Genomic DNA, 11,655 nt, shown 5'->3' with positions numbered 1-11,655 from the left:
TTTTTATTACATATTTTCCTCAATTACATTTCCAATGCTATCCCAAAAGTCCCCCATGTAGTAGGATTTCTAATTCAAAGGGAGTGTAGGCTCAACAGCAAGTTACTCTTTTCAAATAAGTAAATAAATACAATTTTCACTTCTTACCTAGGGTACAGCCAAAGACCGGAGCTTTGGAGAAATGAAGTTTAAACAGTGCCCTACAGAGAACATGGCTCGTGAGCATTTCAAAAAGCATGGGGCTGAACACTACTGGGACCTTGCACTGAGTGAATCTGTGTTGGAGTCCACCGACTGAGACTACTGCTAGCCCTTGTATCTTCTTTGCCTTTGTTTCTTCTGTCTTCTCACTCTACTTCCCAACCTTATCCCACCGTGTGTGTGATCTCAGAACTGTGCCAGGCCGATACCAGGACAAAAAGACTACCAAGTTCACCCAATCAGCCTGGTGCTACCCTCCATCCTGTATGTGCATATGATTAAAGAGTTATTTTTAAAATTAGTATGATATTTTTCATATGGTCATAGATATTAGAATTTGGTTTTGTGGGTGATTTTTCCATATTCCTAGGATCCTAGCAGTTGAAGTGTGTAAATGTCTGACTTCTAAGCAAATGGTAAGTACAGTTTTCTGGAGATGGTAAGTCAGAAAGTAGTGGTAAGTGGTTGTGGGATGAGTGGCCAAATGCATTCTTAACCTTTATAGCTAGAATAATAAGGTCATATGTTATTGGTTTCTTTAGGCCAAGCCCTAGGAAATTAGTTCTTCAAATGGGTATGGCTATTTTGATTGAAATAGACTACATACTATCCAAGGGCATCAGTTTGTAAACTAAGACAGGAATCAGTAATGTAGTTCAGTTTCCACTGTTAATGATGCCACGTGACTCCTCTCAGCGATATGCTGAATAACCTTTTAGGAAGATTTAAGATAGGCTGTCACGGAGCCTACATCAGCCTCAAACTTGCTATGTTCAGGGTCACCTTGAGCTTTTATCTTACTTCACCTCCCACCTACTAGGATGGCAGCCATAATATGTGTTGTTGGGGAATTGAACTCAGGATTCTGGGCATACTAGGCAAGCACTGTACCTGCTGAGTTCATTCCCGGTCCCTAACGTAACGCTTTGTCTTGGGCAGGTGGTAGGGAGTCAGGCATGGTAGTTTGTGTAGGTCTGTAATCCCAGTACTAAGGAAGCTGCATCAAGCAGATCCCTATAACTTCAGTGCTGAGCTAGGACTGCCTGACTGCAGGACAGCCTGGACTATCTCAGATACATACCCCTGGCATTCGTTACTTTTTTGTTGCTGTGATAAAACATCATGACTAAAGTTTATTTTGGTGTATGGTTTCAAAGGAGTCCTGTGTTGAGGAAGGTCTGGCAACAGATGGACAGAACAGGAAGGTGGCTGACAACATTTCACCTGCACACAGGAAGCAATGAAGTCTGTAGGGAGTGGGGTAAAGCTAAAACCCTCAAGGCTGGTCCCCAGTGACAGTCTTCCATCTGCAAAGCTCCAAGCCCTAAAGGTTCCATAGTTGCTACCCTCACCCCCAAACAGTGCCACTACGTAAAGGTCAAATGTTCAAATATATAAATGAAAGCACTTCTCATTTGAACCAGAACACTCCCTCAAATATACACACACAGACACCCCTTAGCCCACTTTTGCCATGCATGGTTGTACACACACATCTGTGTATCCAGCACTTGGGTCACAGGTAGCAAGAGCAGCAGAATTTGAGGGTAACTCAGGGTTCATGATAAGGCCTTGTCAATAAGAGATTTAGCCCATTTGTCTGTCTTATTAATACATACCCCACCCCCTATGGTAGATAGAGCTATATTCCTAAACCCATCAAATCCTTTTCCAAAAGATGTGTGGACTTCTGCAAAATACTTGTCTAGAATGTACAGTCTTGGGTTTTGGGGTTTTTTTGTTTTGTTTTTTATTTTATGCCTATGAGTACACTGTAGCTGTCTTCAGACACACCAGAAGAGGGCATCAGATCCTATTACAGAGGGTTGTGAGCCACCACGTGGTTGCTGGGAATTGAACTCGGGTCCTCTGGAAGAGCAGCCAGTGCTCTTAACTGCTGAGCCATCTCTCCAGCTCCAGTCTTGTTTTTTTTTTTTTTTTTTTTTTTTTTTTTTTTTTTTTGGGTTTTTTTTTTTTTTTAAGATTTATTTATTATATGTAAGTACACAGTAGCTGTCTTCAGACACTCCAGAAGAGGGAGTCAGATCTTGTTATGGATGGTTATGAGCCACCATGTGGCTGGGATTTGAACTCAGGACCTTCAGAAGTGCAATCAGTGCTCTTAACCGCTGAGCCATCTCTCCAGCCAGCCCTGTTTTGTTGTTTTTTTTTAAGATTTTTTTTTATGCGTATGAGTACACACTGTAGCTGTCTTCAGACACACCAGAAGAGGTCATCGGATCTCATTACAGATGGTTGTAAGCCACCATGTGGCTGCTGGGAATTGAACTCAGGACTTTTGGTAGAGCAGTCGGTGCTCATAACCACTGAGCCATCTCTCCAACCCCAGTTGGAGCCATTTTTGTTACATCCTCAGTAGGCAACATGAAGTAGTGGGATAGGCACAGGCAGTTCTGTACTCCACCAAAGGGACCATCATATAGTCAGATTCTGAAATGAGAATTTATGCATTTTTTTTCCGAGACAAGGTTTCTCTGTATGGCTCTGGCTGGCCTCAAACTCAGAAAACTGCCTGCCTCTGCCTCCCAAGTGCTGGGATTAAAGGCGTGCTCCACCACTGCCCGGCTGAATTTATGTATTAAAAAAGAAAATTTATGTATGAGTGTTCTATTTATATGTACACCTACATGCCAGAAGAGGGCACCAGATCTCGTTATAGATGGTTATGAGCCACTATGTGGTTGCTGGGAATGGAACTCAGGATCTCTGGAAGAGCAACCAGTGCTCTTAACTACTGAGCCGTCTCTCCAGCCCCATATATATATATTTTAAGATCTCACTGTATAGCTCTGGTTAGCTTTGAATTCATAAGCCCCCTACCCCCACACTTCTCCCTCCTGAATTAAAAGCATGCTACCACATCCAGGTCTTTCATTTATTTTGAAACAGGATATCATTTTGTAGTCTTGTCTGGCCAAGACCTCTGTGTAGATCAGGCTGGTACTGAACTTGGAGATTTACCTAATTCTGCTTTCCAAGTCTCAGAATAAAAGGTGTATGTCACTTCTGGCTGTTCCCTCCTACCCCTTTTGAGATAGGGCTCTCTCTCTGTTGATGAAGTAGGATTCTCATGCATTATAGGTCAAACTTGAACTACCTAGGTCAAGGATCCTCCTGAACTGATCCTCCTGTCTATACTTCCAGTGTTTATGTAGTGCTAGATGTTAAAACCATCTTTAATGAGATCTGACGCCCTCTTCTGGTTCATCTGAAGACAGCTACAGTGTACTTAGATATAATAATAAATATATATATATATTTTTTTGTTTTTGTTTTGTTTTTTCTGAGACAGGGTTTCTCTGTATAGCCCTGNCTGTCCTGGAACTCACTTTGTAGACCAGGCTGGCCTCGAACTCAGAAATCCACCTGCCTCTGCCTCCCAAGTGCTGGGATTAAAGGTGTGCGCCACCACACCCGGCTATAAATAAATCTTAAAAACAAAATGGCTCCAACCAAAGCCCAGTAGAGCAGCAGCAACACTGCAGGAGAGGGTCCTGTAAGGTCCTATACAGTAAATATGGAAAAACACAAGGCCTCAGAGAAACCAGTACAGTCTTGCTTGTGTTTGTTGTTTTCTGGCTTAGAATTCAATATCTTCCTATATCTGCCTCCTGAGTGCTGGGAATACAGCCATACACCATCAGGCCCAATGTGGGATGTATTTGAATGAAACCTACTGCTCTGTACAATGAATGTCTCTAAACTAGTAAAGACGAGGGAGTGAAGAGTTGATGCAGTGACTAGGAGCACTTGCTGCTCATGTAGAGAACATGGGTTCCTTCCCTAGCACACATCTGATGGATCACAACCATATTTAACTCCAGTTCCTGGGAACCTAATGCTCTCTTCTGACCTCCATGAGCACTGTATGCTTACAGTGCACATATACATGGGGAAACACTTATGTATGGGAAATAATAAGTGCATAAATATTATAATAGATATATGTATAATAAAATTAATAAATATATAAAATTAAGTACAATTTAAAATTGTAAAGATTAGTAATTGTGAAGAGCTAAGAGGGTTCATTTCATAACACATTTTTTGTCCGAACAGAATGTTCCAGAGTGAACCCTAGCCATGCAAGATAGCACACATCTATAATCTTATCAGTTAGCTGAGGCAAGAAGATCATGAGTTTGAGTCTAACCTGGGATTCAAAGAGCCCTTGAATTATTTTATTTTATTTTTGGTTTGGTTTTTTTTTTTTTTTTTTGAGACAGGGTTTCTCTGTATAGCCCTGGCTATCCTGGGACTCACTTTGTAGACCGGGCTGGCCTCGAACTCAGAAATCCACCTGCCTCTGCCTCCCAAGTGCTGGGATTAAAGGCGTGCACTACCACGCCCAGCTTGTTTGTTTGTTTATTTTCGTCGAGACAGGGTTTCTCTTGTTTTTAAAAGAGAAAAAATGGCCTGCTGCCATTCTATTACAGGACACACATGATAGAAGGAGAGTAGGTTTTTGTAATGTTATAAAAATATCTCTTACATTGTAAGAGATGAACGTTTGCTGGACCTCACAGCTGGAGTTAATAATTCACCCTGATGTCACTTATGACTGAAACCTACTTTTATGAGAAAATCAAAACCATCAACCTTATTTGCCTTGGATTTTTCATGTAATCAACTTTTACATCCTAAGCCAATATGTAGCTGTAAACTTAAATTAGACACTCTTCAATGCCCATGACCCATACAGTGTGTGTATCATTTGCTGAAGATTGAAAGCAATCTTCTAAAATGAATATCCACCATAAATGTTGGAATGCAACGTTTGAATATTGGATGATAATAATATGTATAATGTTCTCTGGGTCATTTGGGGTCTTTGGAGTCAATGGCACAATATCTTGTAAAACTGTTCAAGGTTTCTGTTAAGTGTTCTATATTCATTCTTGTGTGATGCCTTCCATGCTGTTCAATAGAAACAGCAGAGCCCTTTGGTTAGGGAAAGATACAGAAACACATTTGAAAGACAGCCTTCAGGCAGGTGCAAAGTCAGTCATTCAACAGACAGAGGATGGAACATGCAGGGAACATGAAGCAAAGAATCCAAATCTGGACTCCTGGTTAAATGACCCCAAGGGGATTTGACTTGTCAATGCAAAACCAACACATTATTGGTAACTTGGAGCTAATAACTAATGTGTTTAATCCACACAGGACAATGCAAGGCATCCTCTGACCTCCACAAGTGTACTGAGGCATGAACCCACCCCTCACCCACACACAAGCACTTCCTTTTTTTTTTTTTTTTTTTCTTTTTTTGAGACAGGGTTTCTCTGTAGTCCTGGCTGTCCTGGAACTCACTCTGTAGACCAGGCTGGCCTTGACCTCAGAGATCCACCTACCTCTGCCTTCCAAGTGTTGGGACTAAAGGTGTTTGCCAGCACTGCTTGGCTTATAATTTTTTTTAAAATCCTAAAATCCAACCTTTGGGTGATACTGATATGTCCTTTTGGGGAAAGTCAGGGATTGAGGAGTGACCCTCAAGCCTCATGCACGCTAGCAACTACCTTAATAGGTGCATCCCCAGCCCTCTTCGTGTTTTGAGAAAGTGTCTTAAGTTGCTCATGCTGGCTTTGAGCTCACTCTGTAGGTTATCATTATTGATCTTGGGGGCTGGTGAGATGGCTCAGTGGGTAAGTGCACCCGACTCCTCTTCCGAATGTCCAGAGTTCAAATCCCAGCAACCACATGGTGGCTCACAACCATCCGTAAGGTGATCTGGTGCCCTCTTCTGGAGTGTCTGAAGACAGCTACAGTGTANTTACATATAATAAATAAATAAAATCTTAAAAAAAAATGATTATTGATCTTTCTGATAATAAAAAACATAATTTCACTTGAGCGAAAATAGAAAAATTGTATCTAGTTGAGTAGTAAAACATTAAAGTAAGCTCAATGCCCTGGATTTGGATCTGAAAAACCTAGAACTGCACTAAAAAAAAAAAAAAGCAAATATAATAAGGGAATAAAATATCTTGTATAGAATAATTCTTACTAGAAATTTTTGAGATATGCTAACTGAAAAAAAGAAAAAGCTTAAGAGTCCAAGGAAGAAAAAAGTTCATGTATTACTGAAAGGTTAGGTTATGGTAATTGGAGAAAGCTTGTATTTAACTTGGTAAGTTACAAGAAGTAACACTGTTTTAGTTTTATCTGTGTGCGTGTGCGTGTGTGTGTGTGTGTGTGTGTGTGTGTGTATGTGTGTGTGTATACATGCTCAGGTTCAGGCAAGCTGTGGCTCACTTTTTTTGTTTGCTAATTTTTTGAGATGGGAGTCTTGTACTGTGGCCCAGGCTGGCCTGGAATATTTAGTATCTCAAGCCTTGGAATTATGTGTGCATGCCAATATACCTGGCTGGCTTTTATTTCTGAATAGAGTTTAGGGATGCATCTGGTACAGGTGTATAAACCAAAGTCATTGAATTGAGAGGCTGTGATAAATGATTTTCATCGTCAACTTGACTGGGCTTGAAATCATCCAAAAGACACCCCTCTGGGAGTGTTTGTGATGGCATCTCTGGGTTTGTTAAGGGAAGACATGCAGGGCATGTGCACCACCACATGGCTTTGAGCTTCCAGAGTGAATAAAAGAAGCCAGGTGGAAACAATATGAACACCAGTAGGCATCCCTCTGGCCCTTGACTGCAGAAGTAGCAATGCAACCAGCATCTCCATGCCTTCCAGCAATGCTGGGGTTTAACCTCAAACTATGAGACAATACAAACCCTGCTTGATGGGTAGTCGGTGGTTCTGTAGCTTAGTTGGCTAAAGCACCTTATCTTGTAAAGATAATGGTAGTCTCAGAAGGCAAGGGGATTAATGCTAAAGAATTTAGAGAGTCTGAGGCTTGATAAGTAGAGGGAAAGAGTGGATTATTCAAACCTGGGAATCCAGGTGTGGTGTGTGCCTGTAAAGCCGGTGCTAGCGAGTCTGCGAGGCGCTCAGAAGACATGCAAGGTTGTCCCGGCCTAAGAAGTTTGAGGCCAGCATAGGCTGCATGAGAGGTTGTTTCAAACAACACCAATAAAAGCTAGGATATTCAACTTAAATCTTAATATAGCTAATAAACCACATGTTTAGAAAAGAATGGGAGAGGAGTCAAAGGGAAATGAGTTTAAGATTTTAAGTGGGCATTCCTTTGACCACAGCACTTTGGAGGCAGAGGCAGACAGTCTCTGAATTCTAGGCCAGCTTGATCTACAAATAAAGTCCAAGAAAGCCAGGACTCACAGAAAAACCCTGTCTCAAAAAACCATGCCTGGGCAAGGTTTGATGACACAGAGTTTTAATTCCAGCCTTGAGAGACAGAGGTGGTCTACAAACAGTTCCAGTAGAGCCAAGGCTACAAGTGAGACCCTGTTTCAAAATAAAAACAGAACATTTAAATGGGCTTGGGGTATAGATTAGGTAAGGTTGTGGCTTTTATCCCAAGAACATAAAGAATTTTAAAAGGGGGGGAGGGGAGATGGCTTAACCATTAAGAGTACTGGCTGTAGCCGGACGTGGTGGTGCATCCCTTTAATCCCAGTACTTGGGAGGCAGAGGCAGGCGAATTTCTGAGTTCGAGACCAGTCTGGTCTACAGAGTGAGTTCCAAGTTCCAGGACAACCAGGGCTATACAGAGAAACCCTGTCTCAAAAAACAAACCAAAAAAAAAAAAAAAAAAAAAAAAAAAAAAAAAAGAGTACTGTCTGCACTTCCTGAGACTAGAGTTCAGTTAAATAGCATCCAAAACCTCCTCTTGCCTCCAGTGGTGACTCTCTCTCTCTCTCTCACACACACACACCTTAAAAACTTCTTTTGAAATTGGCTTATATGCATGTCATCAAGCCTTCCCCTATGGTAAACACTTTTCTAAGCACTCTACATGCACCAACTCATCTAATTATTAGGGCAAATTGGAGAGGTTTTGAAAGGATTCCTGTACAGTGAAACCCTGTCTCAAAAAACAAACAAACAAACAAACAAAATGTTCCTGGGGCCTGGAGAGATGGCTCAGTGGTTAAGAATGCTGAGTACTGAGATTAAAGGCATATAGCACCATGCCTGGCCAAGCAGTCTGATATTTAGATATCTTGTGTGGGAGCATGTGTGAGAAAGCTGTGAATATACTGTGAACCGTGGATGGCAGAGTGCAGAATGTTCTTCCCAGGAGGTGGCCTTCTAGAAAGAATTGCATAAGCTGTGATAAGTGAATGCACTTGAAAGTCAGGACATGAAGGGGACGCCCTGGCATGTCCACAGTCTCTCACAGGAAAGGCAAATGCCTGGGAGGAAGTCTTGACTCTTCACAGGACCAAAGATAAGACATAACATCAGGTGTATTCCCTTGCTGTCCTGTATTCATGTAGGCTAATGGTAACGTCACCTCACACTTAAAAAAAAAAAAAAATGGGACGTGCTTTGTTTACACTTCTCTTGAGCTCTACAGTCTTGCTCTGAAACCATTACACCAACAGCAAAATGGAATGCTTAAGACCACAAATGGCAGTGGCAAAGCATTCAGTAAATCCCATCATTCATGAAAGGTGAGGTGAGTGTATCTCTTTAAAGCCAGCCAGGTTTATACACTTCCAAGCCAGGCAAGACTACACAGTGAGACTGTTTTGTTTGTTTGTTTTTCAAGACAGGGTTTCTCTGTAGTCCTGGCTGTCCTGGAACTCACTCTGTAGACCAGGCTGGCCTCGAACTCAGAAATCTGCCTGCCTCTGTCTCCCAAGTGCTGGGATTAAAAGCATGAGCCACCACTGCCCAGCACAATTAGACTATTTCTTTGGGAAAAAAAAAAAGACAAAAAAGGCAAGCCAGGTGTTGCAGCTAGAGTCTAAATCCAGAAGCCCAGCTTGTATAGGGTAGAGATAGGAGGATGGCTGGAGCTTGCTGGCCACAGGCAAAACAAGGAATAAAACAGCAAGATCTGTGAAGTCCTCCCTTGCATGCAAGAGTAAATGGACACAGACATAGACAGACATACCTGCCCCAAAAATGTCCCCCTGATTAAAAGAGTTTGCTTACTGTTTCATTTAAAGATGGTTAGAATTTACAGAAGGCTTATTGCTCAACCAAATCAAAATGGAGTCACATTAAAGGCCTACATGATCAAGTGAAACTTGTTTATTTTGATCTCCCAAGAAACCAGTAAAGAGGTAAGAGTGAAATCTCCAAGCAGGTCAGTTTCAGCTGGCATGGTAAGGAAGTCCTGCTTTTAACCTTTGGAAGGAAAATAACCTGAAAACAATCTGCTGTTAGTTGTTCCTTCTTTCCTCAGCTCTGTTCTATTTGGAATACCAAACTTCCATTCAGCTCATCAGAATGTTCATTGTGGAGAATGAGAAGTTGATTGTGGGATCACTAAGGTCTTTCAAACTGTTATAAAATTTAAAAAAGGATTTATTAATAAATATGTATATGAGTACACTGTAGCTATACAGATGGCTGTGAGCCTTCATGTGGTTGTTGGGAACTGAATTTTAGGACCTCTGTCTATGGTGGTTCCGTGTGTGAGCTAATTGTGTCTGGAACAGGATCAAGCTGGCTTTCCTTATTGAGGAGCAGAAAGCAAAATAAATATGCAGCTTTTATAAGTAATAAAAATCAAAGCTTGGAAGAAAGAAAGAGAACCCAAAGTCAGGCAGGCTTTTAAATCTCAGCACTTTGGCGGGGGGCAGTAGTGGTGCACACCTTTAGTTTCAGCGCTTGGGAGGCAGAGGCAGGCGGATTTCTGAATTCAAGGCCAGCGTGGTCTACAGAGTGCCAGGACTGCACAGAGAAACCCTGTCTCGGAAAACAAAAAAACAAAAACAAACAAACAAACAAACAAAAAAACCAAAACACCTCAGCACCTGGAAGACAAGGAGATAGGATCTCCTGAGTTGGAGGCCAGACTCTACAGAGCGAGTTTCAGGACAGCCAGGGCTACACAGAGAAACTTTAGCTCAAAAGAAACAAAAACAAACCCAAAGTCAGTACAGTGGCTTTCAATGCCCTACATGAGCCCTCTTTGCTTCTCACCTCTTCTGTCTCTTGTCTTAGTGGCTTTCTCGTCCTCTGCCAGTCACACTGGCTTCCTTCTTCTTCCTCTAAAATGTTTCGACAGTCCTGGTTTAGGGACTCAGCACTTGGTGTTCTTTTGCCAGCTCTTCTTCCCTCCATCATATGTGCTTGGTTGCTTTTTTCTCAATCTCTTTTTAAAAACTGGATCACCATTATTCATATACCCAGTCTTTCTCCTTTAATCTTACTCCATACCTCCTTATGACTCCTTACTCCCTGACACATGTTTGTGGTTTGGTCCTGATACCAAATCAAGGCGGAGTAATTTTTGTCTGCTTTACCATCATTTCCCTAATCCCAAAACAGTTCTTGGCACAGAGATATTAATTCTAAATGATGAAACAGGCTCCTTGCCTCAAAAACCTTCCCGTTGAGTTGGCATAATTAAAATGAAGTTCCTGTGTTCAATAGGAATACACAAACGTCCAATCTTCTCAAAAGATTCACACAGGCAGATGAGATGTTAATTTTTTTAAAAGATTTATTTATTATATCTAAGTACACTGTAGCTGTCTTCAGACACACCAGAAGAGGGCGTCAGATCTGATTAAGGATGGTTGTGAGCCACCATGTGGTTGCTGGAGGCAGAGGTGGATTTCTGAGTTCGAGGCCAGCCTGGTCTACAGAGTGAGTTCCAGGACGGCCAGGGCTACACAGAAAAACCCTGTCTCGAAAAAACAAAAAACAAAAAAACCCCCAAAACCTATAACGCATTACGAAATTGTGATGTTACTACCTAGCAAAGAAGCCACACCTTGTCAATTACTCTTTCCTCGCTTCGAAAACTTTTCAGAGAAAATTTCGTTTAATTTTCTTATTCCCTCTTTCTAGAATGCAGTCGGTCGGCTGGCTATGAATGGTGTCATCGCAGTCGGGCGTGTAGCGTAGGTTAGTCAAGCAGTGCCTAGAGAACGGCTAACTGGACCTGACGCATGCGCGTCTTCCCCCACTCCACAAGATGTGCCAGCCATTTTGTCGCGTGTAGGTCCCCGATGGCGGGGTGGCAGGGAACGCAGCTGCAGCTGTCAGAAACAGTGGCCACAGAATGGTGGGCATTTCCCATCCTAGTGTGAGCTAAAGGCTCCCAGGGAGCAACCCCGCCATGAAGCCAAAAGCAGGGCCGAGCACTGAACTGGGGTCTACTAACATCCTAAGTTCCGGAGCTCCTCAATCCTGCCTGCCCAGGTTTTCCTCCCAACCCGCTAGGCGCAGACCTAACGCGCAGGCGCACAGAGAGACGCAGCACCTCCTCCGCCTTCAGGGCCCGACGCGCTTCTCCGACCCCCTTCCCTGATTGGTCGAGTCGCAGCTCCATCACGCCCCCTCGGCCCCCGTGCTCAAGGTTGAGGAGGAAGCGGAGGGCCGGGG

At 42.6% G+C, this 11,655-nt stretch overlaps 1 protein-coding gene across 3 annotated transcripts in view; it reads left to right on the top strand.

Annotated features, from left to right (window-relative positions):
- Prpf3 (pre-mRNA processing factor 3) overlaps positions 1–499 on the top strand; it is a 25,360-nt gene extending 24,861 nt beyond the window's left edge. For all 3 annotated transcript variants that reach the window (XM_029475438.1, XM_021157365.2, XM_029475436.1), the window contains one exon: positions 152–499. In XM_029475438.1, coding sequence (XP_029331298.1) covers positions 152–298 — 147 coding nt within the window. In that variant the 3' untranslated portion in view covers positions 299–499. The remainder of the gene's footprint in view (positions 1–151) is intronic.
- The last annotated feature ends 11,156 nt before the right edge of the window (positions 500–11,655 follow it).

The sequence above is a fragment of the Mus caroli genome, chromosome 3, assembly GCF_900094665.2.
Source record: "Mus caroli chromosome 3, CAROLI_EIJ_v1.1, whole genome shotgun sequence".
NCBI classification, from domain to species: Eukaryota; Metazoa; Chordata; class Mammalia; order Rodentia; family Muridae; genus Mus; species Mus caroli.
This window is presented reverse-complemented; position numbering and strand designations above follow the sequence as displayed.